The sequence below is a fragment of the Notolepis coatsorum genome (genome assembly GCF_963971535.1).
Source record: "Notolepis coatsorum genome assembly, chromosome: 13".
Taxonomy (NCBI): domain Eukaryota; kingdom Metazoa; phylum Chordata; class Actinopteri; order Aulopiformes; family Paralepididae; genus Notolepis; species Notolepis coatsorum.
The window spans coordinates 79624393-79649015 of NC_140177.1; the positions used below are offsets into that span (position 1 = coordinate 79624393).

The following is a 24623-nucleotide window of genomic DNA, read 5'->3' on the forward strand; positions in this document are numbered from 1 at the left end:
CTGGATCCCCCGGAAAAAGGGGGCCCGGAGAGGTCAATGACGCCACAGCATCAAGACCTCACCAGGCGGTCACTTAGTGACACCGCCCCCCACATCGCCAGCATATTCGGACAGGGCCCCTCCAAGAGCGGGCCCTTCCCCCCACTAGTACGCCGCCTGGCACACTGACCCTGGCAAACTCAGGCAGTCAGCATGGCCGTAACTTGAAGCACTCAAAAGGCTACACTACAGCGGAAGCAGGCAGCGCACCGGGGAGACGACCCCTTAAACCAGGCAGCAGGCGTTTGACCCGAGCCTGGAGCACTGCGGACGAGACAGGCGCCAAAGGGGTCAACTGAAAACAGCACCCCGGCGGAAGGGGCGTATGCTGGCATTGTTGCGCACCATGACAAAGCCTCCACCAAAAAAAAAGCAGAGAAAGCTGACACGATTGGCAGGCGTCATGAACGTGCAGGGGCACACTCAACCGGGTAACCCGGGAGTTGACTCTGCTCCAACACACCAGGGAATCAACCACCCTCTTGGTACCACATGCGGTGGTTGTTCCTATAACCCCTCAAGAAAAAACTCAAAGTGTTTCAGTTTTCAAAAAAGGGTTATTCCAGGCCTACGGGTCGACGAAACACAACTTCGGACCGGGCCCGGCGGCTCGGAAGCACACAGGGTTACCAGAGGAGGTCCATAAGACCACCCCAACAGCCCCCTCTTCGCCGTGCATGAGAGAGGAGCGAAAAGAATGGAGAACCAGCCCCTTCATGATAGCGCAGGGTACAACATGTACCCAACAAAGGGTCTCCATAACGCCCAACCCTGTGACACCCGGGCCGACCCGGCATTTTTTCCCCCGAAAAAAGCACAAGTCCCTCAGGGTACCAGAACAGCAGATCTGCGTCCCCGGCGGACAACGGGTTAACTGACCTGGACCAGCGTGACCAGAACCAGTCTTGTGCCCTAACCACGCAGACATCCCCACTCCAAGAGAGGGGGTAGGTACGCGTGTCGATCTAAAACATGAAAAGAGGGCGCCACCCAGACGGTCCCATTCGTACCGTGCTCAGTGGCCCACCCCAAGGGCGTGAGACCCCTCTACCTATGTTTTGATCTATTCCGTTAACATCCCCCAGATATGAACGAGAATCCGTTGAGACCTAGTAACAGGCGCTCGGAAGAGAAAACCTCCATCCCAGTTGCCCTATAAAAACGCTGTTTTAATAACGAGCAACCAAGGCGTACCAGCCTCATGCGTGATGCTTATCAGAAACACCCCGAGCCAGCACTATGTACGCGTCGAGACCCAAACACATCAATGGATAGTCTAACCAGACACCAGACATTGGTCCTTCAAGTCGCCTGGGAGAACGACAAGGAGTTGTCGTGCTTCATATTCTTCCCTCTTTCTATTAAAAAGAAAGAAACACCGACTGACATGAATCCCACGTGACGCGGCCGAGGGTAAAAATAGTTTACATTCTTACATCCCGCCACCCTCACCACAGAGAGGAGACAGGAATCCTCAGAGAGACTTCCCACGTGAGCCACAGATTGAAAAGTCACGGTAACATTGAGCCATGTGACCAACAGACTCAAGTTACGCGTATATCGAGCGTAGCAGAACAGTAAGTTCCTACGCTCTGCCCCGACAACTTGACAATGACAGACCCTACATACGGGTCTGAAAAAACTCACGGAAGCCGTTGTCCAATAGAAACGTGCCTAGTGACGTTTTCTATGACTGGGGAAACCCATGACTCAACCGCCCGTGATAGGTGCGGAGTCAGGGAAACCCTTCCCCCCCCTGTGCCAAGCTGCCTAACAGCTTGGCCGGACCGAATGAAAAGAGAGTCCAAAAAAAACCCAGACCAATCAGAAGAGGGAAGGAGGGGTTTATCCGGTACCCCCTCGCAAGCCCAACCCTTGAATACGACAACAACAAATAGCCATATGATACCTTAAGTAGCCAGTATGCTAATGAACAGCGCAAAGCTAATTCAATGCGTGCTAGCCACAGACAAGTCTGTGAACAGGGTTTATAACAAGGCCAAGTTATGTATGTGTGAACCCGACACCCGTGTTTATGTTGCAAGACACAGAAAATCTGATAGAGAGAGAGCGGCCTGAACCGCAGTACCTTTACACACACGAGCATTACTGCAGACCAACACAACAGTGTTGCGGCTCAATATCACTGTTTAAGCAACAGAGCACACAACTAACCTCTACCTTTATGTGAAGACCTAACCTTCAGGTTGAGGCAGAAAAAACCTTTTTCAACCGAGTGTAAGCTGCAGGCCTTGCTTAAGCTCTAACATGAATGTAGCGACCAACAAGACTTAAAGTCTAGCCCTTCTATCAAACCCACACTAGCGAAAGGTTCACACATCGTATCCCCATCATATGTTAGTGAATAAACACACAGTTTGTAACAAAAAATACAGTCCCTCCCAGGAGGGACTTTTTATTTCTTTTTAACAAAATCATATGTTGGGCCGGGAAGGGAACAGGGGGGGACCACAGAGGGAAAAAAGTCATCTTTCAGCGACGCCTGCCACGAGCCGCTCGGGACTTGCCCCCCCGGGGAGCCCCGGAGGGACGGTAAAGGATAGGAGGCTGGTCACGACGATCCCTACCGTCACCTCCGGGCGTAGATGGGCTGGCTGCAGTGGCGGAGGTGCCCTCTTTCCTCCTGGCCTTCTTTGCCGAAGGTCCAGCAGTGGCGGTGGTAGCAGCGGCGGCTACGGAGGCGGAACCCCGACAACGAGCCTTCCGTCTGACTCCACCGGCGACATCGGGCGGGGGGAAATGAGGCTGGAGCACGGAACGCTCCTCCTGCATCTCCCTGCAGGTCGAGGTCATCAACTGCAGTGCCGACCCGAAAAGTCCAGCATCGGAGAGGGGTGCCGTCAGAAGTGGAGTCCTCTTCCTTTCCGGCACACGCGCCTGCTCCAGCCAAAGGTGGCGCTGGACTAGAGTGGCCAGGGCGCGTACTTTCCCAGCGGCGATGGCCTGCGGCTGGATCAGATGCAGGATGGCTCCTGCCGACTGGGCGAGCTGATCATGTTGCAAATCGGTCAGCTCCGTACCGCCCGTCAGTATCCCGGACATGAATCTCGCCAGCTGCGCGATGTTAGAAGTGGCAGCCAGAGATTGAGTCGCGGAGATAAATGACTGGTCACTCCAGTAAGCCAACCGCCTCGCCGATTTCCCTTGGGGAACCGGCTTCCGTAACGGCTCCCACACCACCTCAGGACAAAGGAGAGCTGCCATCGGCCTATCAAGCCGAGGCACCCCCTCCTTCATGCCGTCTACCAAACCCACCACCCTCGTGACTCGCACGTAGGCGGGGGTGAGGCCCATGATGTGGGAGACCACCTGTCCCTGACGGACGTAGGCCTCCATCGAGGGGAAAAATGGACAGACAACGCCCATCTCTCTCACAGGACGGCGTTGCCATAGATGACCTATGATTACCTGGACGGGCGGCGGACATGTCTCCACCGGGGCGTCAAACAAGAACCTGTCCGCTTCTACCATGTAGTCCTCTGTTTCCATTGGCCATGGAGAATCAGACGCATCCTCATCCGGCTCCAGCAACTCACCAAAACCAGGCCGTTCGCGTCTACAAGCCACCATCTTACGACGGGAGCGAGCCGACGCAAAAAGTTTGCGTCTCAAATCCTCCGCCACCAGTGGAGCCGGCCGCCCAACAGCGGACGACTCTCCGGAGGCAAAGGAACCAGAGCCGGAACCAGGCCATCGCACAGGAGACGGCGCTGGTGCACCAGCTCCTTGGAGAGGCAAACTACCTATCGGACGCCTACCGGGCGCGGCTGCCGACCACGAAAGAGGCCTCAACCCCGCTCCAAGACGCACAACAGAGGAGGCAATGGAGAACCGCTGGTGAAGGGTAACGTTGCTAGCGCGACCCTCAGAGGTAAACATTATGACTTAGCTTTTTTCTTTTTAAAGTTTATGAGAGAAAGAAAAAAGCAAGAAAGAATTTAAACACGTAACTCAACTTTCTTCAGCTAAAACAACCTCGTCAAGTGATGTATACAACAGGCACTTCCTTGTGGTGAAAGTGAAGAAGGAGGCGAGTAGGTGACCACACACCTGCTTATGAAGGTAGCGGATAGGGGTGTGGCCAGACGGATGTTGGTATGTAAAGGTACATTGTGGATTTTTATTCAGTGCATGTGCACGAAGTGAGGTTAGTGCAGATGACGCTGAGCGGCAGCCAGTATGATATAGAACAACGAATCCTAAAATCGCACTAATAACACTTTGGATCAAATGTTTTATTATTATTCACATGAAACAAGACAACACAATAACCACAATCATAATACTCAGAACTTCACAGAAAATAACAGAAACAATAATAATACAGAAATAACAAATTATAAAGACAAAAACAAGGGAAAACAGAATTTCAAGGGGTACTATCTAATAAATAAATAATTGGCCTTTCCCAGTATTCAGCACCGTTTACCGGCCGTGTGGCCCTATATTAATAAAACGATATCTCTAATTTTCAAAAGGCCACTCTCCCAACCCACCTCACAACAATCACCCTATGTGACAGATGCCACCGGGTCACACAGTGGTTGGAGCCCAGCCTCAAAACGGCCTAAGGTCCTGAGGAAGAAAACGCCGCTTTTGATCACACGATCAGAAAACAAAACAATGAGCCTTCTCGAAAAACAAAACCTACAGAGGTGTTCCATAGACTCACAGGAACCGTTTAAAAGTATCCAAATAGTGAAGAAATAGCTAAATAGCTGCCCCCCCATAAAATCCCTAGTTAAATTCAAGACATCACAAAAGACAAGACAGACAAGACATCTCCTCCTCCCCCTCCCACGAGACCGCCGGACTCCCCCGAACAAGCACCCCAACCCCGCTCAGCCGCACACGGCGGTCCTGACCTTCTCGGCTGTTGCGAACCATAGGTCAATCCCAGCCTGCCCCACCCCAATCACCCGCGCCGTGGATATCTCAAGATAAATCACATCCAACAGTGTTAGGGACCAGTTAAATCACTGTGAGCTTCTCAGGCTCCTTCCATCTCATTGCTATTAGCTTCTTCGCTGCTGTGACGCCCACTAGGACAACCCTTTTCAGTTGTACGGACGCGGGTAGTGTCGTTATATCGTTCAGGAGTAGCGTAACAGCTGTGAATGGGATAGTTAAGCCACACAAATCTGAAAGTTTGTCCGTTATTGACCTCCAGAAGCGGGCCACTGGTGGGCAATCCCAATACATATGCATATAAGTGCCAGTGGCCTTTTGAGAGCACAAAGTGCACCGAGAGTCGGTTATCAGTCCCATAGCAAATAGCTTCCTAGGTGTAAGATAGGTCCTATGAATATAATTAAAATTAATTTGCTGGTGATTGGGGTTGCGGGAAGACAATGCCACATTTGCCCAAACATCATCCCAGTCAAACTCGGGGTCCAACTCCGGGATATCCACACGCCAGATTGTATCCAATGATACATTTTTATACGTGGATTGAATTAAGCGCGTATAAAAGTCTGAGACAAACCCTCTGGAGGTCGTTCTGTCCAGCCTGAGGAAGGGGTGTGGTTGCAAAGCTTGAGCCCACGGCACGCCATGCGCCCTCAGCGCTGACCTTAGTTGAAGGTAAAGAAAGAAAGACTCGCCGGGAAGATCATAAAATTCTCTTAAGTCCTGAAACGCACGGAGGCCGTTCTTATCATAAATATCCTCCAGAGTATGAACTCCCCTCCTCTGCCATTGAGGAATATTAACCGGCTTGTGCCCAACGAGTAATTGCTGGTTATTAAAAATTGGAGAGTCCAGGTGCCATGGGCATTTAACCCCACACGACTTCTGTACATTACGCCACGTTTGGATCACGTGAGTTATGATCGGTCCATACCTCAGTCGGCATTTCGAAATAGGGACAGTGGAGTACACTACATCCTGCAATCTTAGCGGTGAAACCACCGCCGATTCTAAGGTGCGCCAAGATACAGCCTCAACAGGTTCTAGCCAGCACATCAGAGGTCTCAGTGAAAAGGACCAGAAATAAAGCTTAAAATCAGGGATTGCGAGGCCCCCATCTTGTTTTCTACGTTGAGTAGTAGCCCTTTTGATTCTCGTGCGTTTGTTATTCCAGATAAACTTAGATACCATCGATTGTACCTTGCGCCAGTGGTCTATTGGAGGGGGCAGGGGGAGCATTGAGCTAACAAAATTTATCCTAGGCAGGACGTTCATTTTGATTATGGAAGCCCGGGCTTGTAAGGAGTTAGGAAGGGACGACCACCTGTCTAGATCCTGGCGTATTTTATCATAAGTACCCGTGAAGTTGTACTTAGTAGTTTGATTCAGCGTGGGGAATATCTCTATGCCCAAGTATTTAAAATGTTCTACTATGGGGATATCAGCTGGTAGTCGTACCGCCTTGGCCAGCTCATTAAGAGGTAGGCAGGCTGATTTGTTCCAGTTAATCTTAAAGCCTGACATTTTACCAAAGTCGTCGATTATTCCCAATAATTTCGTGGCCGACCGGGAGGGGTCGTCCATAAAAATCAGCAGGTCATCCGCATAGAGAGCAATTTTGTGTGGAGTATTATTGACCATTATGGGGACGATGTCCTCCGATTGCCTAATAAATTGGGCCAATGGTTCGAGGGAAAGCGCGAACAGTCCTGGGCTCAGAGGACAACCCTGTCTAGAAGATCTGGAGACTGGAAAGAGTGTGGAACAGTTTTTGCCTGTCAGTATCATCGCAGACGGCGAGGCGTACAGGACTTTAATCATATGAATAAAACTCTTTCCAAGACCCATAACCTCAAGTACCTTCCACAGGTATGACCACTCAAGTCTGTCAAACGCCTTCATGGCATCCAAAGACAGAACTGTGGACGGAGCTGTATTGTCTTTACTGTTATCGATTACATGCAACAGCCTCCTAAGATTATCTGCAGCCAGGCGCCCCGGGATAAAACCAGTTTGATCGCAGTGTACCAATACCGTCATAAATCTCTGCAGGCGGCGGGCCAGTACCTTGGCAAACACTTTTAAATCTGCCCCGAGAAGACTCAAGGGCCTATAGCTACCACAATCATTGGGATCTTTGTCCTTCTTGAGAAGTAAGGAAATCAACGCCATGTTGACATCTCTTGAGAACTCCCCTTGTTCGATAGCATAATTGATCATATCGAGCATCAATGGACCCAGTTGGTCCCAGAAAGCTAAATACACCTCGGGTGGAATACCATCCCAGCCTGGTGCCTTACCCCTCTGCATTTCAGCAATCGTCTCCCTCAATTCCATAAGAGTGATCGGTTTCCCCAGTTCCTTGGCCTCTTCCTCAGAAATGTGGGGTATCTCAAGCCCGCCAATGAACGATTCAAATTTAGAGTCGTCGAGATTAACCTCTGAGCTATATAACTGTGAGCCTGCCAAAGGTTGCCGTAAGGAAAATCCCCTTGTGGTCCGAGAGAGCCAGGGGAACCAATGAGATGTCGAAACTATCAAACATATTAGGGGACGCGAATGCATAGTCTATTCGAGAGAAGGTTTTGTGTCTGGCTGACAGGTGAGAGTAATCCTTGAGGGTGGGATTGGATATTCGCCATAGGTCTGTGAGCCCAGTGTCCTGGGCCCACATCCTGAGGGCCTTAGAGGACCGTTGTTGGTCGCTTGTTTCAGAGGACCCAGACCTATCCATCTCCGCATCCCAGCACGCATTAAAATCGCCACCCACAATGAGAGCGTATCCAGTAAGTTCCAACAAATTCTTCGTGATTGTATTATAGAATGCTGAATCAAATGTGTTAGGGGCATACAATGCTATTATTGCCATCTTCCTATGAGAGAACTCAACTTTTGCTATAGTAATCCTTCCCTCCGTGTCCGACCATACGTCCAGGACTTTGATATCAAGGTTACGTCTTGTAACTATGACGACTCCTTTTGTCTTATCGGCTGAGGATGAGGAGATAACATGATATTGTCGATTTGCCAGCCTTGACACATCACCTACCAATAAATGCGTCTCACTAAGGAGAGCAATGTCAATCTTTCTTCTCTTCAATAACCAAAGGACACTGGCACGCTTGTGAGGGGCGTTAAGACCCCCAGCGTTCCAAATTAAAATATTCAATTTAGCCATGGTCGAATTTGTCTAAATGCGTAGAGAACATACCAGTGCAACTAGGCTGAGGCTCGAGGCGCTGATCCAGGCGGGCCCAGACGGTCAATCTCAGGAGTTCAGAGGAGGAACAATCACACACATATAAGACAACAGTACATAAAACACAGAACAATACCACCCCAGTTACAACCCACCCTCCTTCTACTCTAAACCCTAACCCACCCGTCCTATTATTAACCCTCCTATACCCACTCTCCAATCCACTCCCTATGCCCCATCCACTAAGGATGGTCATCTTCCTCTCATCACCCACTGGAGTCATGGATCCAATAAGACGCTCTCCACTCCGACCCCCCTCTAGATAAACCCCTGATTAAACCCCCACTAGTCCAATAAACACAAATAAAAATAAAAATTAATCTCAATAAAGATATCGGTCGAAAACCACCGTGAGCCTTGACTCTAACACGAGACAACTATAATGGAAAAATAGCCATTATTATATAATAACTCAACATCAACCCTGTGATCATCTACTTCCGAGTCTGCGTATCAATGTCGCAACGTCATAGCATAAATGGATAAAGGAAAATTCAAAACAAAATTAAATTAAAGCATACCAGCAGATAGTCTAAGGCAGAATCGGATCACATTTAAATCGCGCATACAGATGACATAAAAACAGCGACAATAAGAGAAAAGGAAAAGAGGGTTATGGCTAAAGTGCAAACAAAGCTATACCCGACCCAACTGTTATCATATATTGTATATGTATATTCAACCGACCTTCTACTATTGGAGCCCAAAGCTCAAAACATCCTGGATATAAAAATAAAAGCATACAAGAAGTTAGTTAAGGACCCGATCACCATTGAATTGTGCAAACCGATGTCACTTTGAACAGCAACAGCAACCAAAATACGTAAACATTATCGGATCACGAATGTCTCGACGCGGGCGATATACACAGCCCGCTAGCCAGCCCGAGGCCAGCGCGTAAGCTAGTGATGAATCCGGCTAGCACGCTAGAATCTGTCATGTACATTGTTCAGTTAGCTCGTTAGCCTCCATAGAGCTCGGATGGGCAGCGGATAGTTAGCCTGTCTGGGCCTGATAACAAGCAATTGTGAGTAGTCCGCCCTAACAATGTATTTAGGTCCACAACGCCAAGCCACTCACCCGACAAAGCTATCAAGCCACCGTCTCGACCAACCCCCCGAGATATACCTCCGCTTTGGCCAACGACCAAAATGAGCGACGGTCATCGCCCTTACATAGCACAGACAATCTTGCGGAGGCGAATAGCGTAGGCCTCAAGCCCAGTTTCCATAGCTTGGCCATGACCAGTTTGTATTCGCCCCTCTGTGCCTGAACCTCCGGTGTGAAGTCCTCGAAAATGGCCACTTTGTGATTGTTGAGACCCAGATCCCCCCTTCTGGCCCGGGCCGACCGCATGCTGAGTTCTCTCTGCTGTAGCCTGTTTAGCTTGACAATGATGGGCCTCGGCTCCTTGCTCACATCAGGACTGGTCTTGCCCGCTCTGTAAGCCGACTCACATAATGGCGGGTCGGGAAGGACATCTTTCCCCAGTATTTTCTGCAGCAGCTCCGGCATGTTCTCCGAGAGACATCCTCCCTCACTGCCCTCCGGTACACCTACAATCCTGATGTTGTATCGTCTCTCCCTGGACTGCATTTCCCCAATTACCGACTGTAATTTGGCGACGTCAGCCTGCCTAGCCAGCAGGGAGGACTCCAGACCCGCCCCCCTCTCGCTCTGTCGAGAGGCCTCAACCGTTAGCGAAGCTAGTTCGTTAGCGTTAGCTGCGCGGCAGCGTGTAGCGACTCCATCTTTTCTCTCAACGGACCTACCGCCAGCCTGATTTCCTCCTACATTGCCCGATGGAAGGTATCAAAAAGTTCCGCCTGCGCTTTCATTTGTGCATCAGCGAAGCGTACCTCAAAGTCCGCATGGAGTTTGGTCACGACCGAGAGAATTTCACTTATCTCAGGCGAAAGCGAGGACGGGCTCGGTGCCATTTTGTCGGCTGTAGCGTTCATGGCTCTGGTTCCCTTCGACATCGTGAAAAGTTGAAAAAAGGTCGATGAAAGTAGTAGATGCTCGACCACTCAACAAAAAGACCAATAACAAATAAAAATAAAATAAAGACTAGTGGGGTGACAGTGTTTTCCGCACGATAATAGGGAGCTCCCGTGAAACACGTCTCACCCCATGAACGCCTGGCTCCGCCCCCTCGCACTAATAACACTTTAACCTATTGGTAAACTAACTTATTGATGATAATATACATTATAACGGCTGTTGTGACATGGTTATGATGTTTATACTTGAATATGTTTGAAAAATAAAACGATCGTTTTGTCAGACAGTCTAGACAGATTGATTTAGGACGTGATGTAGTTTGCGGTCCGCCGATGGACCGCACGGGTGGAAGAGTTTAATAACTATGGCATTGTGTCTTTAATAACTATGGCACCATCACACACCAAAAAGGCTGTACTGTTAAATACTCAGCGTACTGAATTAGGACATTTAAATGTTTTGATTTCACTGAATTACTTAAAGAATTATTTTGTAAATAATTTCTTTCAGTCGATCTACAATAAGCTGTTTGTATGGATTGTGGGGAAAATCAACAGTATCATCCGTAAAACCACCGGGCCCAACGACATGCGTCAGTCCATCGGTCTGCTGGATATCTTTGGCTTTGAGAACTTTGATAAAAACAGGTGACAAAAATAAAACAAGGATTCTGTTTTCTTTAAAGATTTTATATATATATACTGTATATATATATATATGTATATATATATACATGTGTTAACATTTGGATCGCTGATTGAGCCTTTAATCCTGAAGCATGCTGCCAATATATTACAAAACAATCTCCCAATGAACATTACCCCCCCCCCCCCTTCATTTTACAGCTTTGAGCAACTGTGTATCAACTTTGCCAACGAGCAGCTCCAGCAGTTCTTTGTGCGCCACATGTTCAAGCTGGAGCAGGAGGAGTACCTGAGAGAGGGGGTCGTGTGGAACAACATCAGCTTCGCAGACAACCAGCCCACCCTGGACCTGTTGGCCGGGAAGCCCTGCAACCTGCTGGCCCTGATTGATGAAGAAAGCCTTTTCCCAAAGGTGCTGTAAAGTCAAGTCAAGTCTCCTCTACCACACAGCCAGGCCTGGTGGAAAGGTTGGCAGGTTTAAAAGAGCTAATTTCAGTTCCCCACCACACACAACGAAGACAGACAGGACAGTATGTAAAGTCACAAGACAAAGTGCTAGTAGTCCACATCATTGAAGTAGTAGTAGTCCAGAGGGAGAGAGAGAGTGGAGGGGGGTGGGGGGGAAATAAAGAGGCAAAGTCCCCCCCCCCCCCCCCCAACCTCCTTCCGATGTCTCAAGGTACCTTATTTTGGAAAAAATATGTACGGTAGTCAACGGTGAGTGTAACTGAGGGGTACAATTCCCTGACTGTATTGAGAGTATGGTATTATTAAACCACTACTTAGTTATGTACTTTAATTACTGGCCATACAGTACATGGTATATCTGGTGAACACCCACACAAGAATACGACAATGACACCTAAAGTTCTATTTGGAGGGATTTATTATCAGAGCAGCAACAATAGGTTACAATATTGAGAATTATGAATTGCGCTTATATGACGAAGAACACTTAAGTAGGTCAAGAGCGTAAGTCCATGAGCATATTAAGATGGGTATAACTGACACCACCTGTAGCATAAGAATTACATAAGGCACACTCGTAGTCAGCTGGAGATACTAAGGGGTTCCCTCCGGTTGTAAGCCAGCAGGGGAGAGGAATGTTTGAATGCAAAGTCTGGGTCAACGAGGAATAAATAAGCTCCAGCTACGGGAGGCGGTACATATACTCCCCTCGATCGGCAGACAAAAACAGCAGCTATAATCCAGTATGCGCGACAGCATGGATGAAAGCCAGCCAGCCTCTTCCTAGAGACGGGCTCGAGTGATGCTCCTCACGGGTAGATCCCACACAGCAGTGGGGTAGACGGTTCTCTGCTCCAGCAGCCACAGTACCAAAGCAATATAATCCAGCCGGAAAAGGCTCTGCATTCGCCGGTGTAGATTCTCCTGTGCACGGTACTTCACATTTAACTAGGTCGAACTTGACGTTATTTCACTAAACTCTGACACTTTTACTATCCTATTCGCACGCGGTTCTAAGTGCTCTATTTAGACGCAAGGTTGCTCACTTCACTTGGTCGTTGACTCGTGGTGAAGGCTTTAACGTTTGATAAGACGATACGTTACTTTGAACGAATGATGAACTGAATGAACTGATACTTTGAACGAAGTGCTGCTGTTTCCACCTGCGCCGTATTTATACGTAAGGTGAATAATCTAGTGCCAACCTCAGTTCTGTCTCGTATTACTGCGCAAACCTGGACATGTTGAGACATGTCTTGGCGGTGGCTTTGAACTCGCCATTGGGGGTATGGTCGTTGGCGCCTAGGGGTCGCTGTCCAATAGGAGAACGAATATTATGGTCTGGCTTGTACCTAGGTAAAGGGATATTCCGTGTATATGTACAAAGAATATACAAGGGATATCAGACGATATACAAATATTATACAATATATCTCAAGTAATAAATATATATATTTGGTTTAATCTGACCCTTTGTAACAGCCGCCTCCTAATTAGTCCGCACCTAATTAGATAAGCAGAGACAGATTAACCGTCTTGTCCACTACTCAATGTCCGTTGTGAGGAGTAGGACAATTCACAAAGTCAGTGGGTCATGGTCGTCATCAAGGGAGTCAGGTAGCCTTGGCAACTCTATCAGCCTCGCCACGGGTCGGGTGTATGTCCGTCCCTGGACAAGAACTTCTGCCGCTCTGACCTTTCCGTCGGCACCAGTGATCACTTTGCTTACGCGGCCGGCCGGCCACGCAGCTCGGGGTAGTGACTGGTCTATGATCATGACGATTGTGTCCACTTTTAAGTTGTCCCTGTCCTTGACCCGCTTCTGACGGGCTGGACGGGATGGAGGGGGGCTTAGGAGGAAGCGGGCTTGAGACTGGTTGATCTGTGCTTGGCTGTGCCTCCACATCCTCCGTCTGTTCCTCTTGTTTGGTCTGTACCCCGTCTGAGGAGGGGCTGGTTCCGGCCGCCCCATCAAGGAGTCGCTTGGGGTGCTGGGTTCGAGGTCAGCTACGTCTGGAGCGCAGCTGAGGGGGGTGGAGTTCGGAACTCCCTCTTGTGCCCACGGTTCTCTCACAGGCCTCTCGCCTAATGTCAATAGCCTCTCAACGGGCTGTACGAGAGAGTGGCCGGTGTCGCTCACCTTTGTGTGCAGGCAGCGTGTAGACGTGGGTTTACTGTCAAGTCCGTAGAGGGGGCCCTGGAGCGTCCACCCCAGTCGGGTCTGAACCGCGACTGGGCATCCTTTGGGTCCGATGTGGGCCGCCTCAATTGGGAGAATGAGGTCCGCGTGGTCGGAGCCGATGAGCAGGGTCGGTGTGGCGCCGTCGATGAGCGGTATAGGTAGTTGACGTAGGTGCACGTACTTCGCCATCAGCTGTGGGATGGGGTAGGTGTACTGTGACAGGCCTATGTCGTGGCTGGTGAAGACGTTAGTGATACTATACTGCTTCTCGGGCTGGTCCACCGCTGCTATCTTGAAGGAGACATTTTCACCCTTTATGGTCTTCTGGTCTCTTCTTATGGTACGTATTGTCATTGTTCCTTTGGCACCCCGCAGACCCAGCTGGGCTGCGGCGGAAGCGAGGAGGAGAGTCTTTTCAGACCCATCGTCTAGGACGGCGTAAGTGTCCAGGACCTTGTCCTCGTAGCTCAGGAGCACTCTGACCACTTTGATGAGCACTCGGGGGTTCCCGCTATGCTGGTCTATATGGAGCACTCCTGTTGGTCGGTTGCCTTGGATCTTCTGGAGTGGTGCCGACTCGCGGTCGTCCGAGTAGCACCGTGACTCCCAGTGTCTGCTGTAGCAGTCGGTACACCAGGGGGCGGTCTGGTGGATCTTCGGTACTGGTGCCACCGCCTCGGCCTGGTACATTACCGTGACGGGCCCACTTTGTTGTCCTGGCGGACGCCTGTTGATGTCATGCAGGACCTCCAAGTGGGCGCCGCCGCACCTGCTGCACTTCTTCTTCAAACGGCACTCAGCTGCCATATGGCTGCGCGCGCAGCGGAAGCAGCGGCGGTGGTCTTTGATCCACTGACTCACCTCGTCCGTGGTCAGCTTCTTGAAATTGTCACATTGATACAGCCAATGTTCCCCTTCACAGTACTGGCATTCAATCTTCCACTCCTCTTTCGTCGAGGGGGTGTTGTGGTTCTTGTGCTGCGGTACTGATTCGGCTTGGTGCATAACGGTCACCGACCGGCGGTTATCATTTGATCCCCGAGGTCCATCTCTTGGGCTTGGTCCACTCCACACGAACGTGTCCAGTCGTAGGCTGCTGACTTCTCTCGCGAGGAAGTCGGCCAGGTCTAGGAGGGATGGCTCGGGACCGTCGGGATCACGGTGGTCTCTCTGCCGCCGAAAGCGCTCTTGGCGGGCTGGAGGGAGCTTCTCTAATATCCGTTCTACATTAGAGTTAGCATACAGTTCATGTATCCCCTATTCCCTTTGGGACCCCAGCATCCCTACCAGGGATTGTACCTTGATAGAGAGGTCATCCAATGCTCTATTGTCTTTGGCTGGGGGGAGACGGTCAATATTCCTTATCTCTTGTATCACGTAGTCCCATATGCGTCCATAACGCTGGTCGAGGGCTACTAGAGCTGCGGTGTATGGGGTACTTGAGTTGGAATATGCCAGCGCTATATTATGCGCTCTGGGCACCTTGAGGTGCTTGAGGAGGATAGCATATTTGTACGACTCATCAGGGACGTCGGACATCATAGTCTCCAAGCACATCCGTAATTCCGTGTACTGTGCTCTGTCCTCGCGCGTAAAGTCTGGGAACGTCGGTGTGCCAAGGTACGATGCCATGGATGGCTGGCACATCGGTGAGCGTTGGGGAAGAGGCCTCCTGGGCGAGTCTCCCCGTACGTGTTGTCGTGGGTTGGTACTTGGTGGGTACCAGGGGCCGGGTACCCAGGTGCTGTTCCTCGGTGCTGACTGTACGTCAAACTCACCCGTGAGTTGGGTCGGGGGTTTGTAGTGCAGTGGCTCGGGGCTGACGTCGGGGCTGTACTGGGCCTCCTGGTCCAGAGTACGTTGCTGCTGGTCGGGGCTGTACTGGGCCTCCTGGTCCAGAGTACGTTGCTGCTGGTGGGCTGGACATTCCTCCTCTTCCTCTTCCTCTTCTAGGGCCTGGAGTCTTCTAGTCAGTCTCTCGGCGACGTAGGCCGGTTCTTCCCGGTGGCTGGGTCTCGTGTGGACCGGTCGGGGAGGGGGGTCGGAGACGTAGACAGGATCCTCCTGTTGGCGGGGTCCCGGGTCGCTTGGTCGGGTAGGGGAATGTGCCCTAGACCCTTGTCGTGATGATCTCCGGGAGCTCCGTGCGGAGAGAGAGGGTGTCGCCATGGCAATCAATTGTTCTACCATCTGCGCCTGCAGCCGGTCGCGCTCTGCTTCGCGCTGGGTATGGGCGGTGTCGCGCTGTGCATCGGCGGCGTCGCGCTGTGCTTCGCGCTGGGTATTGGCGGCGTCGCGCTGTGCGTTGGCGTCGTCGCGCTGTGCATTGGCGCTGGCATGGGCGGCGTCGCGCTGTGGATTGGCGGCGGCGCGCTGTGCATCGGCGCTGGCATGGGCGGCGTCGCGCTGTGCATTGGCGGCGGCGCGCTGTGCCTCGGCGCGGCCTCTTTCAATGTTCTCTTCCGTCTGAAGGCGTCTGGTCTCCAGTCTTATGCGGTCGTCTTCACTCCTTTGTTGCGCCTGGAAGCGCTCTCGCTCGGTTGCAGCGTGTTCGCGCTCACTGAGGGCTAGCGCTTGGAGTTGCGCGTGAAGGCGCTCTCGTTGGTCTGCAGCTTGTTCGCGCTCGCTCGTCTGTTGCGCTTGAAGTCGATCGCGTTCACCCTGAAGTCGATCGCGTTCGGTGGAGGCTGCCAGGGTGGCGATGAATGCCTGCGCCAGCATCTTGTCCGCTTCGCTGGGGGAAGACACCGACGGAGGTGATCGGCTTCTGGCAGTGCTCGTTGGAGATCTGTTCTCTGGGCGCGCCTCGAGGTCCGTCTCCTGGGCGCGCTTCTCTTCTGGTCGTGGGTCGGGTTCTGTCCCTGGAGCGCTTTCTTTATCCTGGAGCTCTCCGGGGACCGTCCCGTTGACGTTGTCTGGGGGTATAGTCATGTCATGTCCCCCCTGGTCCCCCCCGTGGGCTTGGTCAGTTTCGTTAGAACCCACTGGGGTCTCTGCTGGCAGGGTCGTCTGGTCGGTAGGATTTGACATGCTTTGACTATCCGCTTTATTTATTTTATCCGCATTTAACGTCTTTATAAAGCTAGGTATTAGACTGACAGCGTATGCCTCTAGATAGGGAGGTGGCTGACGTCTGCGCTGCGGGCGTTCTAGCTCGGGAGAGCTGCTTGGGGAGTGTTCACCGCTGGCCATGGTTAATATCAATATTATATTAGATATTACACTGATACCCTCCGGCTCGAAGGACCAATTGTAACTCAGGGGTACAATTCCCTGACTGTATTGAGAGTATGGTATTATTAAACCACTACTTAGTTATGTACTTTAATTACTGGCCATACAGTACACGGTATATCTGGTGAACACCCACACAAGAATACGACAATGACAACTAAAGTTCTATTTGGAGGGATTTATTATCAGAGCAGCAACAATAGGTTACAATATTGAGAATTATGAATTGCGCTTATATGGCGAAGAACACTTAAGTAGGTCAAGAGCGTAAGTCCATGAGCATATTAAGATGGGTATAACTGACACCACCTGTAGCATAAGAATTACATAAGGCACACTCATAGTCAGCTGGAGATACTAAGGGGTTCCCTCCGGTTGTAAGCCAGCAGGGGAGAGGAATGTTCGAATGCAAAGTCTGGGTCAACGAGGAATAAATAAGCTCCAACTACGGGAGGCGGTACATATACTCCCCTCGATCGACAGACAAAAACAGCAGCTATAATCCAGTATGCGCGACAGCATGGATGAAAGCCAGCCAGCCTCTTCCTAGAGACGGGCTCGAGTGATGCTCCTCACGGGTAGATCCCACACAGCAGTGGGGTAGACGGTTCTCTGCTCCAGCAGCCACAGTACCAAAGCAATATAATCCAGCCGGAAAAGGCTCTGCATTCGCCGGTGTAGATTCTCCTGTGCACGGTACTTCACATTTAACTAGGTCGAACTTGACGTTATTTCACTAAACTCTGACACTTTTACTATCCTATTCGCACGCGGTTCTAAGTGCTCTATTTAGACGCAAGGTTGCTCACTTCACTTGGTCGTTGACTCGTGGTGAAGGCTTTAACGTTTGATAAGACGATACGTTACTTTGAACGAATGATGAACTGAATGAACTGATACTTTGAACGAAGTGCTGCTGTTTCCACCTGCGCCGTATTTATACGTAAGGTGAATAATCTAGTGCCAACCTCAGTTCTGTCTCGTATTACTGCGCAAACCTGGACATGTTGAGACATGTCTTGGCGGTGGCTTTGAACTCGCCATTGGGGGTATGGTCGTTGGCGCCTAGGGGTCGCTGTCCAATAGGAGAACGAATATTATGGTCTGGCTTGTACCTAGGTAAAGGGATATTCCGTGTATATGTACAAAGAATATACAAGGGATATCAGACGATATACAAATATTATACAATATATCTCAAGTAATAAATATATATATTTGGTTTAATCTGACCCTTTGTAACAGTGAGAGATAAATTACACATGATGTTTGCCAATTTTAAAGATAATTCAAATTCATAGTAATTCAAAGTAAATAATTCAAAGTCAAGAAAGTCGATTGACTCACAAGTTAGCTAACCCTAACCCTAACCTTTGATACAGTATAACATAACGTTAGCTAGCTGACAATTACACTTATTATTTTTACACAAACATTGTTATGGCACAATTCAAATGGGATCAAAAAATAATTTGTCTCACCATTGACTATCGTACATATTCTTTATAAAATAAGGTCTCATGGAGGATAGTGGGAGGGGGAAGGGGAGGGACCAGAGAGAAGGGGAGGGACCAGAGAGAAGGGGAGAGATCAGAGAGAAGGGGAGGAGCCAGAGAGAGGGGGAGAGTCCAGAGAGAAATGCTAGGTGGTAAAATTCAGTTTCTGGAAGACTTGGGGAAACAAGCTTCTGTTAAGGCATTCTGTCCTTCCACCCAAGGATCTATAGCGCCTCCCAGAGGAGCTTAGTGGTTCCTAAATCACAGATCAACAGTAATTTTTGGGGGGGGGGGGGTTCCTGGATGAGGATATAGGATGGTAATACTAACAAAACAGAACTGTACTGTACTGTATTATTATGTTTCTTCTTTCACTACTGTATTTAGTGAATGAAATTAAATTATCAAGTTAAATGATCGTGTGGAATTTAAAACGGCACAATTAATGTATAAAGCAAAAGGTAATGTACTTCCAGGAAACATTCAAGAACTGTTCTTTGATAGAGAGGGGGGTTATAATCTGAGGGGAGAACTCAATTTAAAAGTTCTTAGTTGATTGATTGATTGAAAACTTTATTAACAGATTGCAGAATGGGTACAATACAGTACAGCTCAATACACACAATTGTTAAGGGGATGCAGACCAGAGAAAGACTTTCGTCTTGTTTACCTCAGGGTCCCCCATTTTCAATTCATCAGGACATATGACATACATGACATACAGATATACAGTACTGCTACATCTATACATTTATGACATACCAGATTTGCAAATACAGTACTGTTTGTGATACAAAAAGAGTCCAGAAAAGAGTATATACATTTGATGTAAAAACTGTACATTGGGGGAGGTTGGGTAGGTGGGGTGGGTGGGCTGTACATTAGAGGTGGTTCGGTGGGTGGGGGGGGTGGGGGGTTGGGCAGGAGGGGTGGGGGGCAGGCCCGGACTGGCCATCGGGAGCACCGGGAATTTTCCCGGTGGCCTGGCCTGCACAGATTAAAAAAAAAAATTATATATAAAAAAAAAAATTATATATATTTATATATATATATATATTTTTTGCCAGGGCATTGTTTCTAGTTGTGGCGGCGGCGCGGCGCGATAGTTAGATAACCTAGGTGGGTGGGGGACAACCAGGATTTCACTGTCTGCGACAGAGTTGGAGAACTATCTGACTCTCTCTCCCTCACGCGGATCACACACAATGGAGCCGTGCTGCCGCTTGTGATTGGTGGAGGCGGGACCAGGCGATACAACTGATTGACAGCGGAGGCGGCGAATGGAATGGCAGATGGCACACTCCCACTTTTCTGAAAGGAGTTGATCTGACATTACAAAAAACAATATGTGGTGGTTATGATTGGGGCTGAAGTTGAATAAACAATTTATGAAAGAGAAAGTCAAAATAATTCCAAGATAATTCAAAGATTACACACCTTTGCCACACTGGCTACAAACATAATCACTGCAAAGTTATCAAAAAAATAAGAATCTGATCAGACACAAGGGTTAAGTTGTTGTTCCCTTTCTAATTTCCTCAAAAACATCTAGTCTAGTTAATGTGATCAATATTATTTGACAATTGATGCTTTTTGTTGGAAATTTCAGTCAGTGAGCTCATACTTTGAGCTCATTTTATAGTTAAATTTATTGAGACAGTGCAATCTTCTGTCTTCGTTGTGCATGCATGCGTGTGCACGGTGTGCTCACCACACGCGATACATGTGTCACTATTCTGGCAGTGGCTACTGTTATTATAGTATTGTAATGAAAGGTCTGTTATTTAATGTTTGTGTAAAGGGCTATTTTAACTGTTGATGGGTAGTGCATCAGTAAAGTGAATATGGTATTGTGCTCTTGCTCTGTTTGAATAGGTGGAGAGAGTGGTTAACTGTATTATAATAGTAAATAGAAAAATATGTTGTGCTCTTGCTTTTTTCTTTTTGAAGGTGGAGAGAGTAGCATTGCTAGTGCCACAACAGTTTTATTTGAGGTTCATAATAGTACATTGTACTAAGCAATTGTTGGCTCATTAGTTTGTGATTCACATGCACTAAATTTCACCAGAATGCAGGAAATTAAGTCTTTGTAACTAACATTTTCCAGGTGGGGGACCCCCAGACCCCCCGCTTAAAAAGTGGCCTGATTGGGGCTATATTTCGCGCTATATCTCCCGGTATGAATTATTTCCCCAGTCCGGCCCTGGTGGGGGGGGGGGGGACACTGTACAACTGTACAAGCAAAACTGTACATTGGAATATTGACAACCATACTTGGTCATTTACTGTACATTGGAGGGGGTTGGGTTAGGACATTTACATGGGCCAGTTTCGAGTGTATGCACTACCATGAGAAGACACTGCATCTCAATATGTGGAGTGAAACTGTGGAACAGTCTGAATGTGGTGCTAAAACAACATCCAAATATGAGACAATTCAAACTGAATTATAAGGAAATTATGTTCACGAGGTACAGGGATGAGGAAGGGACTTGATATTCACGGGTGTTTACATTTTTATTTTATTTCTTTCATGTTTTACATATATAGTTTTTTTTGCATATATATTTGTTTTGAAATGTTTTAAATTAGTACACTCATTTGAGTAGTGGAAAAGGGGTAGGATTAAATAAGTGTATACTTCTTCCATTTCGCAGAGTAGATTTTACTCAAACTGAGTCCATTTGAGCCCAAGTGAGTAAACATTTACTCAGTTTGAGTCAAATGTATTCAGTTTGAGTAAAATTTACTCAGCGAAATTTACTGTGTACTCCTTTTCGAACATGTAAATTGAGTTATGTTTTGCTTTTGTTTAGTTTTTTATTTTGTTTGTATTTGTATTTACTTACATGTTCGAAATAAAGATTTCAAAAAAAAAAAAAAAATGAAATTAATTTAATTTATAAGATCTCTTAACATGCACATGCGTGCATGTTATTAACTACGGTCATTGTGGCTGCAATTCTGAATGGCTTGTTTCAAAAGGGAGAGTACTTGTCACAGCTGAACTGCAGAAACAACACTGTATGTGACATTTTCTCAGTGTTGGGACGATTCATTCTGTGAAAACAAATGCAAAACATGGGAAAAGGACATTTTCACAGTATATCTCCTTTAAAGATTAGGATTCTGATTTTAAAGATGAAAGACTTTAAAGATGTCTGATACTGATGAGATCAGTTCTGATTGAGCAGGGTTGTTGACCACAGGGCACAGATGTCACCATGCTGAACAAGATGAACCAGCAGCACTGCAAGAACAACCTCTTCATTCCTTCCAAGAGTGACCGCGACAGGGACTTTGGGATTCGCCATTTTGCTGGGGCGGTTTACTACGACGCACAAGGTAAAAGAACAAGTACATGTTCTATTTTTCTATTCTATTTTGCTCTTTTATTACTGTCTACTTAAAAATTGCCATAGAACTGTCGTACACCATTGAGTTGATTGAATATATTTCCTGCCGTGTGTATTTGTTCTATAATGTATTTTAGAACTGAACTTTGTAATGAAACTTGAAGTATTAAAGGGGAACTCCAACATTTTGGGAAATTAGCTTATTTAACATCTTCCCTGGAGTTAGACAAGAAGATACATACCTTTTTTGTCTCTGTGCGTGCATTTTAGCTTTGGGAATAGACGCTCCGTTAGCATAGCTTAGCTTCATCACTGGAAGTGAGGCAGGACAGTAGCCTTACAGTGCCTTACAGTGTATTGCAAGGTCTGACATTGACCAAACTTGATATGCATGACCTTGGTGGGCTCTAGGTCAACTCCTGAAAAGGGGGTCAATGTCAGACTTTGCAATCAAAAGTTAGGGGGCTAATAACCCTTGCCATAATTTCAGTGCGCCCCCTAACTTTTGATTGCAAGGTCTGACATTGACCCCCTTTTCAGGAGTTGACCTAGAGCCCACCAAGGTCATGCATATCAAGTTTGGTCAATGTCAGACCTTGCAATACACTGTAAGGCACTGTAAGGCTACTGTCCTGCCTCACTTCCAGTGATGAAGCTAAGCTATGCTAACGGAGCGTCTATTCCCAAAGCTAAAATGCATGCACAGAGACAAAAAAGGTATGTATCTTCTTGTCTAACTCCAGGGAAGATGTTAAATAAGCTAATTTCCCAAAATGTTGGAGTTCCCCTTTAAGAGCAAAGTATACTGCTCTGGGCTTTCTTATTATTTATTGTGCCTAAAACAAATACAACTTTAAGTAGACATACTTATTGCTGTTGTTCTGTAAAGTAATTCAGAACTGTTCTGTAAAGTAATTTAGAACTGTAATTGTTCTATAATGTACCTTAGAAATGTAAATGTAAACGGGGGGAAAGCGGAGTATATGAGAAAGACCTATGGCTCTGACTGTACTAAACATCTAAAATACTGCTGTGCTGAAGCACTTAGTTTTTTACCCTTTTCTTATCAACCGTATTGTGTAAACATCTACAATACTGGATTGACATGTCTATGTTATGTGTATCTGCCAATTTCATGATTTATGTGTATCGGTGACAATCAAACCGTATGAAAAATTTAAAAAGAAGTACGTGATTTAATGTTCTATGTTATCTTGACTTTGTTGTCTACTTTTATGTCTGTACTTTATGTATTGCTCTTGAGCTGCCAATTCTGTGCTAATTTTATGCCTATGTCTTTTTTACTGCTGTGAAGCACTTTGAGCTGCAATTCTTCTATGAAAGGTGCTATACAAATAACGTTTATTATTAGTAGTAGTATTAATTAATAATAATAATAATAATAATAATAATAATAATAATAATAATAATAATAATAATAATAATAATAATAATAATAATAATAATAATAATAATAATAATAAATACAGGGCTCACAGATGGCCAGATCACACCCTTTGTTTATGTGAATCTTTGAATTGATGTTAAGTGGAAATGTTTATTTTTTCCTTTAAAGGATTCTTGGAGAAGAACAGAGATGCTGTCAGCTCGGACATCATCAAGATAATTGACTCATCGACCAATAACCTACTCCGGGAGATCTTTGAGACTGAACTCTCATCCAATGGGATAAAGGGCCCTGGTGGCAACAAAAAGATCATTGTGACACCCGGGAGCTCTCTGCGGGTATGGAAGTGCAACCATTTTTAATGCCACTACTTTTAAGAATTTTCATTTGTTATTCCTGTGCCCTAGGACAGTTCAATGAAACTACAAATCAGAGAGAAAACCCAAAAATTCATTATGTCCACCTGGATGTAAAATCTGTCTGCTCGATAGAGTGGGGCACCTTTAAATCTTTGATAATAAAGCTAATGTTCTCCCTTTGTGCAGTACTCTTGCATCTAGGATATACTACATCATAATTCAAGATTTGTGTTCGGAAAGAGTTTGTAAAACTATTGTGTGTGTACAAGCTGCATTTCATACTTATTTATACTTATATAAGATTTATATTAGGGATTGAGATGGGCGAGCTAGATGTTTAATGATGATGATGATGATGATGATGATGATGACGACCCCATCTGACTCAGAGCTTCTATTGGATGCAAACAATATCCTCACTATCACCATCACAACCACCACCATCACCACCATCACCACCATCACAATCACCATCACCACAATCACCATCATCATCACACACCCCACCTCTACCCCAATATAGATTTTAATTAGAAATGTTTCTTTCCAACATCCTTGTCTCAGTCAAACAGTTTCATTACCACCATCACTGTCCTCTCCTCTGTTCCGCAGAAGGCCAAGGCTAAGCATCATAACAAGCAGGTGCCGACCCTGAGCGGTCAGTTCCGCCACTCTCTGGACTCCTTGATGAAGGCCCTCTGTGTCTGCCAGCCCTTCTTCGTTCGCTGCTTCAAACCCAACGATGACAAGAAATCTGAGGTGAATAACATAAGTCTTATCAGGCGATATGAGACTAAATATTATGCTCATAATCCCATGATTTGACCCCTCAGGCACTGGACAACATAGCACTCAGAAGTCACTGCATATCCCATACTGTGTTTAAGTATTCTGATGAAGAGTTCACTGTACACCTAAAATCCCATTAACTCCCTGTAATACCGGCTAATGTAATAATACCAGATAATGTAGTAACCTTTCATAATGTAATTAACTTTTTTCATTTACAAGGACTTTATAATGTAATACAACCGGAGAATGTAATAACTTGCCGGATACTATAATAAATATGTGGAACAGATAATGTAGCAACAGTGATTAATGACCATGGGCGCTCAAGCAACACTTCACAGGTCAGAAGTGAACACCCCATAGTCTGAACATCCCATAACCTACCATGTAACTGTGGTCTGAGTTCAGAGATGGGAGCTGGTATACGCTGTTGCTTCCAACTGTACAAAACGG

General features: G+C 47.2%; 1 protein-coding gene across 1 annotated transcript in view; it reads left to right on the plus strand.

Moving 5' to 3' along the window:
* LOC311239418 (unconventional myosin-VIIb-like) overlaps positions 1 to 24623 on the plus strand; it is a gene marked incomplete at its 5' end in the record, with an annotated part of 195727 nt that overhangs the window by 24115 nt on the left and 146989 nt on the right. Inside the window, 5 exons of the mRNA XM_084327722.1 lie at positions 10742 to 10878; positions 11077 to 11287; positions 21465 to 21600; positions 23188 to 23357; positions 23991 to 24137. Coding sequence (XP_084183848.1) covers positions 10742 to 10878; positions 11077 to 11287; positions 21465 to 21600; positions 23188 to 23357; positions 23991 to 24137 — 801 coding nt within the window. The remainder of the gene's footprint in view (positions 1 to 10741; positions 10879 to 11076; positions 11288 to 21464; positions 21601 to 23187; positions 23358 to 23990; positions 24138 to 24623) is intronic.